This window comes from Notamacropus eugenii, chromosome 5, assembly GCF_028372415.1.
Source record: "Notamacropus eugenii isolate mMacEug1 chromosome 5, mMacEug1.pri_v2, whole genome shotgun sequence".
NCBI lineage: Eukaryota > Metazoa > Chordata > Mammalia > Diprotodontia > Macropodidae > Notamacropus > Notamacropus eugenii.
Genome location: NC_092876.1, coordinates 173,195,353 through 173,210,806, shown reverse-complemented (window position 1 = coordinate 173,210,806; position 15,454 = coordinate 173,195,353). Strand labels below are relative to the sequence as shown.

Genomic DNA, 15,454 nt, shown 5'->3' with positions numbered 1-15,454 from the left:
CAAATGAGAGGCCAATTGTTTGGAGAAATCTTAGGAGGTAGAAATCTAATTGGCTGAGGATGGCTTCATTAAGGATATTGCATCCACTTCTGGGTGTTTTTTGAAATTATTGTTGTGTAGTTTATCAAGTCATATCCAACTCTTCATGATCCCCCCCCTTCTTTTTGGGCAAAGATACTGGAGTGGTTTGCCATATCTTTCTCTGGTTCATTTTACAGATGAGAAACTGAGGCAAACAAGGTGAAATGACTTGCCCAGGGTCACATAGTCAGCAAGTATCTGATGTCAGATTTGAACTCAGGAAGATATTTTCCTGATTCCCAGAACAGTGCTCTATTTACTACATCACCTTTACAAATAATGATCTCATTTTATCCTCATAACAACCCTAGAAGGTAGATACTTTTATTACTGCCATTGTAAGGCTCAGAACTTGAGGCAGATAAGAGCTTAAATGATTTTCCCAGAGTCACATGACTAGGAAGAATCTGAGACAGGCCACATTTCAACTCAGGCCTTCTTGACTCTAGGTCCAGTGCTTTTTCCGCTGCACCACCCACGGACCTTAGAGGCCATCTGCTCTAACTCTTATTTTACAAATGAGGACGCTAAGGACTAGAGAGGTTAAGTGATTTTCCCGTGGTCAAATAAGCAATAATTTGCAGTCAGGTTTTAAACCCAGAGGCTCTGGTAACAGAATTGGCATGTCTTTAACATTGGATTCTACCACCTTTCTAGAGATTTCAACAGGTAGAGAGAGAGACACACACAGAAGGGGGCATTTGAGGCAAGAAGGAGAGTAAATTGGAAGAAAAAGAGAGTTGAGACTGGGAAAAAGAGAGTAATTACCTGTGTCACCTTCTCATTACAGGTAGTGGAAAGTTGCTGCCACAGTCAGCCGCACCAGCAGCCTGCATTTGAAGCCAAGTGGCATCCAGCTTGTGTGCCATACTCCTCTTTTCCCCTTCTCATTTCTCCGCTTCTATTTTCTTCTCTCCCTTCCCCTCTCCACCCTGCCCTGCCCTGTCCAGCCCTACCGGTTGTCTGTGCTACCAGCATTCGGGAACACTTCCCTGCTCCAGAAGATCCTGCGATTCTGCAGTAGAGCACAGAGTCTGATCTACCCACTGCTGGAACGTTCCAGGCATCGTAGCATGCTACTTTCAGCAGCAAAGTTGTCAGACACCTTCAGTGAAGATAAACACAACATAAAGATCAGCTTACCACACTGACAGTAAATTATTTAACTTGAAAAAGGCTACGAGCCAAGATGAAAAGTGGAGGGAGTGATGGTACTTGATTTTCTGTTTGCAAATGATTGTGTATTCAGTGCAGCCTTTGAAGCTGAGATGCAACAAAGTATGGATCGATTCTCTACTGCTTGTGCAGTTTTGGCCTGACAATTGAATACCAAGAAAACACAGGTGCTCCACCAGCCAGTACCATGCCAGCCATATGTGGAACCATCAGTTACAGCAAATGGAGAAATTTTGAATGAGGTGGATCAGTTAATTTACCTTGGCAGTATATTTTCCAGGGATGTACACACAGATAATGAGGTTGACACATGCTTTGCCAGAGCTAGCTCAGTGTTTGAGAGGCTCCTAAGGAAAGTGTGGGAGAGAAGAGGTATTAGACTCACTACTGTGTGGGATGGCTCAGGTCCCTACATAAATCAATTACTCAGAGGCCTCTCAAAGTGATGACAGAAAAGTGATTTATTTGATTCTCGAGAAGCGGAGCTCACCTGTAGGAGTAGGAAAGCCGAAGACAAAGAACAGGACAGTGATTTATATAGACCCTAACGCAAGTCCCTCCTCCCCCCACTGACCATTATCCTCATTAGCTGAGAATATGGTCTTACATTCTAGACAAGAAATCTAACCAATCCCTTTTGAAATGAAGACATTGAGGAATTATGTAAGTTTTGTCCAATCATTGAGACCCTAATACACTACACAGTTTTATATCCTTATATGGAACTATTCTATTCTAAAAATATTGTAACCTTGAGCCTTTAGGCCTTACCTCACCCCTGGGAGAAAAATTACAATCTGAGGAGTCTTCACTAAGTCTGTCCCACTCACTACCAAATTGAAGGTCTATGGAGCTGTTGTGCTGACCTAATTGTTGTATGCCTGTGAAACATGTACAGTCTACTAGCACCATGCCAGGAAACTGAATCACTTCCATTTGAACTGTCTTAGGAAGATTCATCTGACAGGATAAGGTACCAGACACTGAGGTTTTTATACAACTCAGTGAGCTTAGGTGTGCCTACAGACAGGAATGGATTATTATCAAAAGAAGAGAGGTCTATATATAAATTTTGCCTTGGATTGAGGGAGCAATAAAGATGTCTTATTTCACAAATAAATAATAATCAGGAATCCTCTCTATAGGTCTAGTCCTAGCAAGTGGTTATCCAACCATCCACTGAAAGAATTTCAATCACAGGAGAGTTGGTATTTATCAATAAAAACAGTCGAATCCACCTCACTCTCCAACTTCCTTTCTAAAACAATTCTTTTTTTTAAAAAATTTACTTTTTGATATTATTCCTTATTTAGATATTTTATTATTTTAAAAATTATTCTTTCTTTGCTTAGATATTTTATTCTTTTTTTGAGGTAGCCTTGGCAATTAGGAGGTTTTTCCTTACAGAGAGCCAAAATTTGCCTCTTCGCAATTTTTACTCGGTGCTCTTAGCTCTTTGCTCAGGGGCCAAGCAAAAAAACCAATTCCTCTTCTATATGATAGCCCTTTAAACACTTGACAATAATGATGTCCCCTTTGATTATGATTTTTAAAAACCCCAAATGCTTTCAAATATCCTGATATGACATCCTTTCTCATTTTCTCTAAAGAATGGAGATGGTACAAAAAGGAGAGGTAGGAGAGAACATCAATTAAACTTTCCCTATTTTATAATTTTATTCAATTGGACTAATGGTTTTAGAAATGCACCAAACTTCACTTAAGTTCCATGTAGGCATATGTATTGTCCATTGGGTTAATTAGCAGAGAAATAGGAATCTGGCTTTCCAGAACCTGTTATTGTTGTTCTTTATAATCAGGCTTTCTACGTTAGTGCTTGTGATTTATTTTCCAGGCTTTGATAGAGGAAACAGTATTTTCTATTTTAAATCATGGCCCCCGCAGGCCCTGGGCTAAGTGATTCAAATCTAACCAGTCATATTCAGAAGAGGCTCTCAAAATGTCATGCCCAGTGGCATTGCTGTTTATTGGGAAATGATGGGCATACTGGCCTGAATATGGTGGTAAAGAACAATACAGTTTGTTGCTATGACCCTGGGAGAAGATGCCTCTATGCAAATGAGTGTGCAGGCTATGGTTCAGAGAAGATGGGGTCATGAAGAGGAGGAGTGGAAACTAGTTTGAGTTGTCACAGGAACCCATTGGTAGAAGGAGAGGACACTATGAAGACGTGGAAGAGTCAAGATTTTTAGGAGCCTTGTGAGGAAGAGAAGTGGTCCTAGAGTCTTGATTACTGATGGATCCTCAGTTTCAGGGGAGTGCTTTCTCAGCAACAAGCGTAGGAGCTGGCAGCCAGTAGAGATTGAGGCTCACTTCTAACATTAGCTCTGAAATTCAAAGAAAGCAGAAACTTTGGGTAAATGAATAAAGATCCTGTACTAACCACTGAAGCTATGCCTATTCTTGAGAAAGCTGTGGAAATCAGGATCTTAAGGCAGGCCTTTAAAACCTTCCTTGTCTAGATAGTCAACTCACAGAAACACAGATCTAGAAGTGTCAGTACCTCAGAACCTATCTAATCCAACTTCTTCATTTTAAAGATAAGGAAAGCGAGGCCCACGAAGTTAATTGATTTTTTCAAAGTCACACAGGTAAGATCTGAGCCCAGGCCCTCTGGCTGTGGAGCTAGTGTTTTTTCTGCTGTGTGAATTATGATATATGAATGCAATAGAATTTTCTTGTGCCATAAGAAATGTCAAAAAGGAGAACCATTCTGTCCACCTGCCTTGCTGCTCTTTTCTCCATACTGCTCTGCTTTCCTCAGTATTGCTGCTCAGATGGAGGACTCAATGGAAATGGATATGAAGCACCTCTGGACCCAGAATTTCCTCTTCGGTTGTAAACTAAAAACCGACAAAGATGATCATTTTAAGGTAGATAATGATGAAAACGAGCACCAGTTGTCATTGTGGACTGTGAGTTTAGTGGCTGGTACAAAGGACAAATTGAAATTGTTGAAGCAGAGGCATTGAACTATGAAGGCAATCCAATTAAAGTAACAACGGCATCTTTGAAAATGTCTGTGCAGCCTACAGTTTCCCTAGATGACTTTGAGATTACACCACCAGTAGTTTTGTGGTTAAAATGTAGTTTCGGTCCTATACACATGAGTGGCCAGTACCTAGTAGCACTGGAGGAAGATGCAGAATCAGATGACAAAGAGGAAGATGATAAGACAGTCTTAAATATGTTGGGCAAATGATCTGCTCCCAGAGTTGGTAGTAAGATTCCACAGAAAAAGGTAAAACTGTCTGAAGAAGATGAAGATGATGATGATGATGATGACAATGAAGATGATGATGTGATGACTTTGAGGATGAGGAAATTGAAGGAACAACCCCTCCAGTAAAGAAATCTATTTGTGATACTGCAACAAAAAATGCACAAAAATCAAACCAGAATGGAAAAGATTCAAAACTGTCTATACCACGGTCAAAAGGTCAAGAATCCTTTGAAAAGCAGGACAAGGCTTCCAAAAGACCCACTTCTCTAGAGGATGTTAAAGCAAAAGTGCAGGCAAGCATTGAAAAAGGTAGTTCCTTTCCCAAAGCGGAAGGCAGATTTATCAACTTTGTAAAGCATTGCTTCAGGATGTCTGATCAGGAGGTTATTCAAGAACTGTGGCTGTGGAGGAAATCTCTTTAAGAAAATAATCTTGAGCAGTTTGTTAAAATTTTCTGTCTTATTTCTGTAGCAATTAATCAACCTGATTTATAGCACTTACAGCATTTACAGCACTTCCTGAGGTGAAAATGCTCATACTGAAAATTTAACAATCTGCTTTCTTGGCTGATTCAAACTGGCTCCAACATACTGCTGGAGAGAGGACATAAGGAGATGGAAAGAAGAAGGTGGCAGCATCTTTCCTTGACACATGGAGCAGGAATATGTACACCACTTGCAATTCCCTTCTTCAAAACCAAGATTCCATGAGAGACCAAGAGAAGTTACCTATAAATTGTGCTTACAGCTCTATTATATATATATATTTAAACACAAATGCTTGCATTGATCGCTAGAGAACTCAGAACAAATAGACACAAGAAACTGGGAGTTCTTTTGCCTTACTTCAACTGGATACAACTGGTCTGTTTCTAATTGTGTCTTTTTATTTTGTTAAAGACTATATTTGACGTACCCAATGTTATTTCTCAAAAAGTCCTGTGTTTGATCCTGTCCTTACATTTTCTGGTGTCCTGTTGTTCATGGCATGAGGACATGGAACAGTTCTTAGAGCCACACAGGAGAGGGTGACCTTTCCTAGTTCAGGACTAGAATCTCAACCCATTAGTCCATTGTTAGAGAGTTTTTGCTCTCTTACTGGGGGCATAATCACAAACCATTTTATAACTATACTTTCAAGAACAGAATTACTATGAACATGGGACCTTTTAAAATTGGATTTATCAGACACAAGCCTAATAGTGATACTTAGGGTCATACTTGGTTCTCTGTGGCTTTCGCTGCTAACTTCTGCAGGCTTTTTTCCCCCTACCCTAACCTATGCCAAGGACATTGTCACCTTAGACTCTGGAGAAGTCTTTTCTTATAGTAAGCATTTCTACTTTTCTGGGGTTTTCTCACCTGATACCAGAACTCTTTGTTTTGCCCCTAATCTTATTGGATGCCTCTAATTCATTTCTATTACATATTTTGTTTTAAATAATAAAACATTTATTAAGCACTTACTATGTGCTAGATACTAATCACTGAGTCATTGCTAATAACTGGGGATATAAATAAAGTAATGATAAACAGATCTTACCCTCAAAGAGATTGCATTCTAGTGGGGAAGGCAATATCTAAAGCTAGGAAGCTGGAAAGTGGTAAGAGTAAATATTCTCCTGTGGGGATGGCTGGAGGTAACCAAAGGTGACCTGTTAAAACCCACAGAAGTTCTACAAGTGGAATCCCATTTTCAGAAAGTAGTGAAAAAGTGAATATAGGATGACAGGAAATGTTAGAAAAATGCTGTGGAACTTGGAACTGAGGAAAGATATTTTATTTCTATGCTTTTTAATCATTTTAGTTGAAATGGGAGTGATATTTGTCAAAAGTTTTTCTGCATCTGTTGATATCATCATGATTTTTATTTTTTATTCTTACTATGATTTATTATGCTTAAAATTTTCCTAACATTGAGCCAACTTTGCATTCCTGGTATAAATCTTTTCTGGTCATAGTATACTATCTTTTTGATGTGTTGCTATAGTCCTTTTGGTAATATTTTGCATGAATTTTTGTGTTGCTACTCATTGAGGACATTGGCCTACAGTTTTATTTCTCTGATTTGTCTCTCCCTGGTTTGGGTATCAAGACGATATTGGCATCATAGAAGGAATTAGGTAGGATTCCTTCTTTTTACAAATGGTTTACATGATATTGAAACTAATTTTTAAAAAAATATTTGATAGAATTCACTTACAAATCATCTGGTCCTGGGGTTTTTTCCTTTGGCAGATCATTTATGGTTTGTCTAATTTCTTTTTCTGAAATTGTTATTCAAGTTCTTTATTTCTTCTTCTCTTAATCTGGGTATTTATACTTGTAGGTATTGATTAATTTCAATTAAACTGTTAGTTCTGCTGGAACACAATTGCACAAAATAATTTCTAATACTTTTCTTTATTTCTCTTCATTTGTATTGACTTCCCTTGTTTTTGATACTGACAATTAGATTTTGTTCTCTTTCTTTTAATAAGACTAGCTAATAGTTTATTTATTTTACCATTTTTTCCTTCACAAATAAAATTCTAGTTTTATTTATTAATTTAATGTGATTTTTGCTTTTAATTTTGTTAATTTCTTTGCTTTTCAGAATTTCTATCATGGTGCTTATTTGAGGATTTTTACTTTGTTAATTTTTGTGTACTTTTAAGTGTTGTGTTTGTCCTTTGTTTTTGAAGAAGACCATGCCATCAGAGAAATGATGACATGACTTGCACTTGACTTGGTTTTGAGTGAGGGAGGGCTATACAAGGTCACCAGCCTCACTTTCTCCTCCTGAGCCATCTGGATCCAGTGACCAGATATTCGTCAGGATGACTGGAGATGCCCCAGGATGTAATGGCCACTTTAGGCCAAGGTTTATTCAGGTACTCACTTAGGGTGAGATAATGCCCATTCAGTGAATAGGCCTGTTTAAGAAGTAGTCAGGGCATGGCCCCTTTAATGAACCAAAGAAAATAAATCAAGCTGGTGTATATCAATTTTTGCTGATTGCATCCCCTCACCAGAGAGATACTCAAGTGATGTCACTGGGGCAGGATTCCTCTTACTTCACCGGTGTTCCTCCAAAGAAGCAGGAAAGATCAGATTCCTTAGGGAGTGAACCTGCTGTGGACCACATGTGTGGTTCTAGACCAAATGGATCCTTTAGTGGAAGAGACACTCAGTTTTTCATCCTTCCTACCTCCAATTAATGAATTTTAATTTTTTACCTTAGACTCTCTGAAAATAAGGTGATGGAGAGCACTTCCCTAAAATGGCACTGAGGTACACCTGGGAAAAATCAAGACAGTATACTACATGGAGAAAGTTAAGATTTCTAGCACTTTTAGGAGATTCAAAGCACATTTGCTTGCTTCTTGGGAGCTTTAAATTCAACATGGTTAAATTCATAATAAAGAGGAGTTGAGATTTCAGACTCTGCACAAAAGTGGACTTTTTACTCCTAACTCCTAACCCTGCACTTTATTTTTATTCTGTTTTAGTAAACCGTATGAATTCCTGAATTAAACATCTCCCCCTACCAAAAAAGAAAAAGACAGAAAAAGAAGAAAATATGTTTTAATCTGTACTCTGAGTCCCTTTGCTTATTCTCTGAAGATGAATAGCATGTTTCATCAAGAGCCCTTTGGAATTGTCATTGGTCATTGTGTCAATCAATGTTACTAAGTATTTTAGATCTGTATTTATAATATAGTATAAATTTTTTGTTTGTTATTGTATGAATTGTTCCACTGGTTCTGCTCCTTCATTTTGCATCAGTTAATACAAGTCTTCCTAGATTTTTTCTGAGACCATCCTTTTTATAATTTGCTGTTTAAAAAACTATCCATGCAAAATCCATTAACATATGTAGTCATACAAAACAAATTTCTGAACTGGCTATGTTCTAGAGAAAAATAAAAACAAGAAAAAGAAAGAGAGTGAGAAAACATATGCTTCAATCTGTATTTTGAGTTCATCAGTTTTCTATCTGAAGATGGAGATCACTTTTCATCACGGGTCCTTTGGAATTGTGGTGGGTCATTGTGTTGATCAGAATGACTATGTCTTTCAAAGTTGATTATATTGTATTGACAATATTGGTGTCCTTGTGTAAATTATTCTATGTTTTTGCCCATTGCACTTTGCATCAGTTCATATAGGTCTTTACATGTCTTTCTGAGGCCATCCTATGCACTATTTCTTATAGTACAATGTTAATCCATCACATTTATATATCATTAATTGTTCAGTAGTTACCCAATTGATGGACACCCCTTCAGTTTCCATTTCTTTGCTACCACCAAAAGAGCTGCTAGGATTTTTTTTCCTTTTCTTTTGAACTCTATGGGATTTAGACTTAGTAGTGGTATTGCTGAGTCAAAGGGTATACCAAGTTTAATAGTTTTGGGGGCATAGTTCCAAACTGCTTTCCAGAATAGTTGAACTAGTTCACAGTTCTGCCAACAGTGCTTTAGTGTATTTATTTTCCCATCTTTCTTCCAGCATTTGTCATTCTCCTTTTATGTCGTCTTAGCTAATCTGATGGGTATGAGTACCTCCAAGTTGTTTTAATTTGTCTAGTTATTGATGATTTAAAACATTTTAATATGACTAATTATAGCTTTGATTTCTTCCTCTGAAAGATCCCTGGTTCATATCCCTTTATCATTTATCAGCTGGGGAATGACTCTTAGTCTTTTAAATTCGACTCAGTTCCCCATATATTTGAGAAATAATCTTTATTAGAGCAACTTGCTGCATAAATTTCCCCACCTCTGTTTTTTTGCTTTTCTTCCAATTTTAGCTGTATTTGTTTTCTTTGTACAAAATGCCTTCAACTTTATGTAAGCGAAATTGTCCATTTTACCTCCCATGAACCTCTAACTCTTGTTTGGTCATGAACTTGTTTTATCAATAGATATGAAATTTTATTTTTCCTATACTCTACTGATTTGTTTTTGATGTTACTCTATATGTCTAAATCATGCTCCCATTTTCAGTTTATCCTGATATACAGTATGAGATGTTGGCCTGTGCCCAATTTCTGCCAGACTGTTTATAGTTTTCTCAACAGTTTCTGTCAAATAGTGAGTTCTTGCTCTGATGGCTGGGACTCCGCAACATTAATCTATTACTCTTGTTTCTGTTTTCAGAAGCCATGAAGAACACATTTATTCTCTCTGTCGTAAACAGCTCTTCAGATATCTGAAGATAGCTATTAAGTATCCCATAAATCCTTTCTTCTTCTGCCTAAACATCCTGAACTCTTTTATCTTGTCTTCAAATGTCATGATCTTTGGATCCTTCACCATCTAGCCCAGTACCTGACTCAAAGTAGATAGTAAGTGTTTACTGATTGATCGGTTGATCAATTTATCTTGACTTTTTTTGCTCTTGATATTTTCTAGCTTACCAATATTCTTCCTAATATGTGAAACACTTTAACTAGATACAGTACTTCAGATGTGTTCTGACGAGGACAGAGTACAGTGGAACTGTTGCCTCCTTAGTTCAGAATGCTATATATTTTTTTATCCAGCCTAACATGACATTAACAATCTCTTTCCTTTAATAGTTAAACAAACCTTGAAAAAATTGTCTGTGCATGATGTCGCCATTTCCTCGCTTCTTACCTTCTCTAAAACCCTTTGCAATCTGATCTCTGGCCCTACCACTTTAGTGAAAGTATTGTCATTGATTAGCAATGAATTCTGAATAACTGAACCCCATTACTTTTATTTTATTTTTCCCAGTCCTCATATTCTTTGACTTCTGCAGGTTTGGATGAGTCTTCCTGACTTCAGGTCTCTGAAATAAACAATATTATGCCAACCTAGCAATGAAGAAATACTTATGTAAGTATCTGGTATGTAGAGAACACTATGATCTACAAGAAATATAAAATTTAGATATGCCATAGTTGCTACCCTCATGAAGCTAATGGCCTACTAGAGTAATAAAATGCAAAATGTCTAATAGGCTAAGAAAGGAATAAAGAATCAGCAAAAGAGAAAAAGGAAGAATGGCTAGAGTAACGTTTCCACGGACTAGATGCGGGGGCTGCCAATTAAATGCTGAGAGAACGTGAAAGAAAAGTAGACACGGGCCAGACGAAGTGTTGTAAAGAACAGCTCTCATTTATTAACTGGATAGCCAAGATTTATATAGGTTTTTACAGGCAAGCAAGCAGAACATTCAAGCAAGCAAGGTTATTTCCATGAGAACATTTTTAGTTTATTTCTTATACTCCCTAATCTAGTTTCTCCAGTGAGACAACCTTGGGGCACAAAGGCAAGTCACTTAACTTATGTCTACTTTGGTTTCCTAGTCTGTAACATAGGGGTAATAATAGCATTGATCTCCCAAGGTTGTGAAGATGAAAGGAGATATTTGTAAAGTGTTTTGCAAGCCTTAAAGCTAGCTACTATTATTATTATTTTGTAACTCTCTAATTGAATTATATGTAATGTGGTATATTATAGTTAAATATGTTTGCATCTCATTAATCTACCAGATGTTAGTTCCATGAGAGTTGGGATCATGATGCTTTTAAACTTTATATCTTTTCCAGGGCATAGCATAGGCTATCTCTACACATCAGGCACATATAAACATATATTCATTGATAGGTTGGTATGATATTGTTTCTTCATTTCAGCACAGTATTTGCATATTCTCATTTATTTGGAGTTTAGTACTTTATCAGATTTTTTCCTTAGCATCTCCAGTTTTACCTACAAAAGTAAATCAATGCTTCAATTAATGAAAATTTCACCAACTATTGATACTGATAAAAATGGGCAGGTAAGTTCAAAAGCTTCCAGCAGAGTGTGCCACCACTTCCCTCTCAACTATGAGCTCTACTTCTAACCCAGACCCCACAGCCCTTAAAAAGGGGAGCAATCTTTGTGGAGAAAGAACCTGCCATTCCTGCCAGCAGCATAACCAGCTGTCATGAATGCAGGAGGCAAGCCAGTCTGTCTAGAAAGAATAAATAGGGGTGGCTTGTGCCAGGCAGCATAAGCTACTGTCACCATTTTAACCAATTCAACCTCTCCTCATGTACAGACAGAGATATCCTAGGGATCTGCACTCCCTGTACCACCCTTCCTATTCCAGCCTATTCCCTGCAGCCATCAACCAGGGAAGAGCCCTGGTGGGCATTTAACCTGGCAGTTTCTGTAGGCCATAGCTACTGGGTCCCAGAAAGAAAGCTTTAATCAAAGTCCTTGGCATTGTCAGAGAGTTCATTAGAAATGGGAATAGTCTTATCACTGAGAATGGCATTAAAAGACACATTTCAGTCTACCTTGCCGCTGCACTCTGAAGACCACTGAGTTTTCCATCTAAAGCCTCCGTTTGTGATGTCTTTACTGGACTGGGAGATTCTTGAGAACAGGGCTTATCTGGCTTTTCTTTTAGTATCCTTACTATGTACCATGCATGTGGTAAGCACTCCAAAAAACATTTTCATTAATGAATTTGTTCATTTATTTATTAATTCTTTCATTCAGTCAGTTATTGATGAACTCAACTGAATTTTCCAATGAGATACTCTTGGACTCACATGGTTGTTCCTGCACATAGACCTATTTAAACAGATTAATAGAAAGTGGAAGGGAGTGATGGAGCAGATTTGGGCTCAAGTCAACCCTTTCCTGCCTCTCCAGTCTTCTTACTCTTTGCTCTCTGACATGTACTCCTCAATCCAGTGACACTGACCTCTTGGCTGTTCCACAAACAAGACGCTCTATGTCTTGGTTTTAGGTATTTCCTTTGGCTGTCCCCCATGCCTGGAATGTTCTCCCTCCTCCACCCTGACTAGTGACCTCTGTTGCTTTTTTGAAGTTCCAATTAGAATCCCACATTTTATAGGAAGCCTGCCCCAACCCCCTTTAACTCCATTGTTAATTAACTCAATTTCTTGTTAATTATCCTGTATATAACTTGCTTTGTATATATTTGTTTGCATCTTTTCCCTTTCATTAGATTGTTAGCTCTTTGAGGGCACAGGAATCACCTTTTGATTTTTTTTTTTTTTTGTATCCTTAGTGATTAGTATAGTGCCTGGCACATAGTAGGTACTTAATAGTATGTTAATTGATTGGCTGAAATGCAAAGTGGAATTTGAATAGGGTCTAGGGGATTGCAGTCCCTCTTTCTCTTGCACCCTGTTTTCTGGACACTTGGCCAACTATATGTTTTCTACTTTCCCAGGACCCCTGGAGGGGTTTTCATGGTATCCTTGCAGAGTATGCCTTCTACAGGGGTATTTTCGAGTATGGCCAAAAACAGTTTCTTGTAGGACAAAACATAAAGGGAGAAGTGAGCTGACTGGGTGCTCTCAGGGTGATGAGCAGTGCAAGTATTAGGTGAGTTCTGACTGGCTAGGAATTGATGAGATCTTGGCCTGTTTCCCACACTCATGAGGAGGAAAGGATATGTAGGAGGAGGAGAAGACTAGGGAAGGAGAAGAGAAGACAAATGAATTATCTGAATAATGGGGTAGCTCCTAAGCTAGGGGAATAGCTATGTGTCATTCTTCTCTACTGAAGCCAGAACTCCCTAAGGCAGGAAGAGGGTGGGAGAGGGTGACTTGGCCTAGTTCCTTCCTACTCCCCAAGCGCCACCGACCTTTTATGGTGTGGGCACTCATTGGCATCTACCCAGAGTTCAAAGGTTGTAAAGTGGGTGGTTGGTCTGCAGTGGTCATTGTTCTAGTGTTCATTCTAAGTCAACCTTTCTCTACTTTTCTCCACTCTTCCTGCAATAGGGATCCACAAATAACAAATAGACAACCCGCTCTGCATGCGGCTCCTGTTCTGCTTCATAGAGAATAAGTTCTGAGAGAGAGATAAAAGTATTCTTGTAGTTTCTGTCACCGCACCCTTTCAATTTTTCCTACTCTCTGTGGCCCAAACTACTTGGAGACTTCTTTGACTTTTCTACCATGCTCCAGGAGGCCCATTATTGGGAAAACCTCATCATCCTGTAAGATTTCATCAGTCTTGATCCCCGGCCTCATCACTATCCTCTACCTCTCTGATTGGAGTCTGAACTCTTCATTTAAGGAAGTAGCTCAGTGCTGAATAGCTCCTTATTTCTCACCTGACTTTACTACTGGGACTTCTCTGACTTTCCCCCCATTTCCAGTACCTTCCCTCTTTTCCCCTTTCCCCTTTCTACTTTTTTTTGTAAATTGTCTTCTTCCATTAGACTGTAAGCACCTTGAGGTCTTTCTTTTTTGTATTTGTATGCCTAGAGCTTAGTGCAGTGTCTGGTATATAATAGGCATTTAATAAATATTTATTGATTATTGACTAAAAATTTATTTTTGGAGAAAAGGGGTTACTGGGGCTCTTTTCTATCCCACTTTCTCCTACTTCTGCTGCTCGCCTGAGCTCATCATGTCTGCAGCTATATTCAGGGGAGGCTCAGGATGGCAGAGTGTGGGGAGTCAGCTTTCTGATCAACACCAGACCTGCAAAGTCACTGTTTTCCCCACTTGTCCAGGGACCTGATGTCTATGGGAGCCCCAAAGAAGTTCTGGCTAGTTTTCTGGAGCTACTAGATGTGAGTAGAAAGGTAGCCCTTGCCTTTTCCCCTCAGCAACCCTCCTTCCTCCCTAGTCCATAGTTAGAGGCTGAGAGTTCTTGGTGTACAGAAAATGAAGGGTCCTAGAGCCCCATGGAAAGGAAGGATAATAGAGGGGAAGAAGGATGTCTTTTTATTGATGAGAGTGAAGGCAGGGAGTCTTTTTTTCATTAAAAAAACAATGTATATGCATTATACACCTAAGAGTGCTATGTAAATGTCAACTTTATTATGATGAAAACCCGACCACCCAGACATTCTGAGCGGGAAGCAGTGGGAAGCAGAGTTAGAGGAGGAACAAAGGGAGTTTGGGAATGGAGGGGTCAGGTACTGGGAAGGTAGTGAGGGAGGAGAGAAGATAGCATAAGGGATGCTGATAGAGGAGGTGATAGCCTTCAGGAGCTGGGGTTATACAACAGGGAGAGCAGGACTAGGAGTTCTTCTGAGGGAACAAAACAGGGCCATTGGACCTTCTAGTCCACATTACAGTAGTCTTCATCATTACAGCACAAGATTTCTACTTCAAAGCCATGGGAAGTCTTGTTTTTTGGCTTGCACTTTCTAGCACAGGTCAGAATTGATGAGTAATTGCTTTCTGTGGGTGGGGAAAGGGGAAGTGAAGAAAGCCATCAAATCTTAACTTTGGAAGAGACCTTAGGAGGCTGACTAACTACATATCAAGAATCTTGTAGAGAAAATTCCTGCTGAGGTATGAATGGGATCATATGATCTCTGAAGACTTTTCCAACTCTGAGATCCTTTGATTCTGTGTGGGTGTTATTCAAATGTTTTTCTCTTATGTCCAAATCTTTGTGACTCTATCTGGAGTTTTCTTGGCAAAGATACTGGAGTGGTTTGCCATTTCCTTCTCCAGTTCATTTTGCAGATGGGGAAACTGAGGCAAATAGGGTTAAATGACATGCCCAGGGTCACATAGCTAGTAAATGTCTGAGGCCAGATTTGAACTTATGAAGATGAGTCTTCCTGATTCCATGCCTGGCACTCTATCCACTGTGTCACCTAGCTGTCCTTATGTGGATGAGTGATCATCTATTCCAAATTTCCCCAGTTTCCTCATCAGATGAGTAAACTGGACAAGATCATCTCCAGAATCTCTTCTAACTCTAAATCCTATGATTCTTTTCATAGCATCCCTGACAGATAGCCATCCAACCTTTGCTCAAGCATTTCCATTGATGGGCAACTCAGTATTTATCGAGGCACATCAATACATTGTTTGATACCTCTAGGTAGTTTTCTTATATTGAACTTACATCTTTCCTATACATTTCTATTTAATGCTCCTATCTCTGCCTTCTGGAATAACAGAGAATGAGCAAGTCATTTTAAGCCCCAGGTTCCTCATCTA

The 15,454-nt window shown here is 38.9% G+C and overlaps 1 protein-coding gene and 1 pseudogene across 1 annotated transcript in view; one reads left to right on the top strand and one right to left on the bottom strand.

Annotated features, from left to right (window-relative positions):
• The first annotated feature begins 3,239 nt into the window (after window positions 1-3,239).
• LOC140505485 (nucleophosmin pseudogene) lies at window positions 3,240-5,253 on the top strand (annotated as a pseudogene).
• An 8,598-nt stretch (window positions 5,254-13,851) lies between these two features.
• The window catches only part of ACRV1 (acrosomal vesicle protein 1), a 65,836-nt gene continuing 64,233 nt past the window's right edge, over window positions 13,852-15,454 (bottom strand). Inside the window, exon 7 of the mRNA XM_072611501.1 lies at window positions 13,852-14,680. Within this exon, the coding sequence (XP_072467602.1) occupies window positions 14,559-14,680 (122 nt within the window). The 3' untranslated portion in view covers window positions 13,852-14,558. The remainder of the gene's footprint in view (window positions 14,681-15,454) is intronic.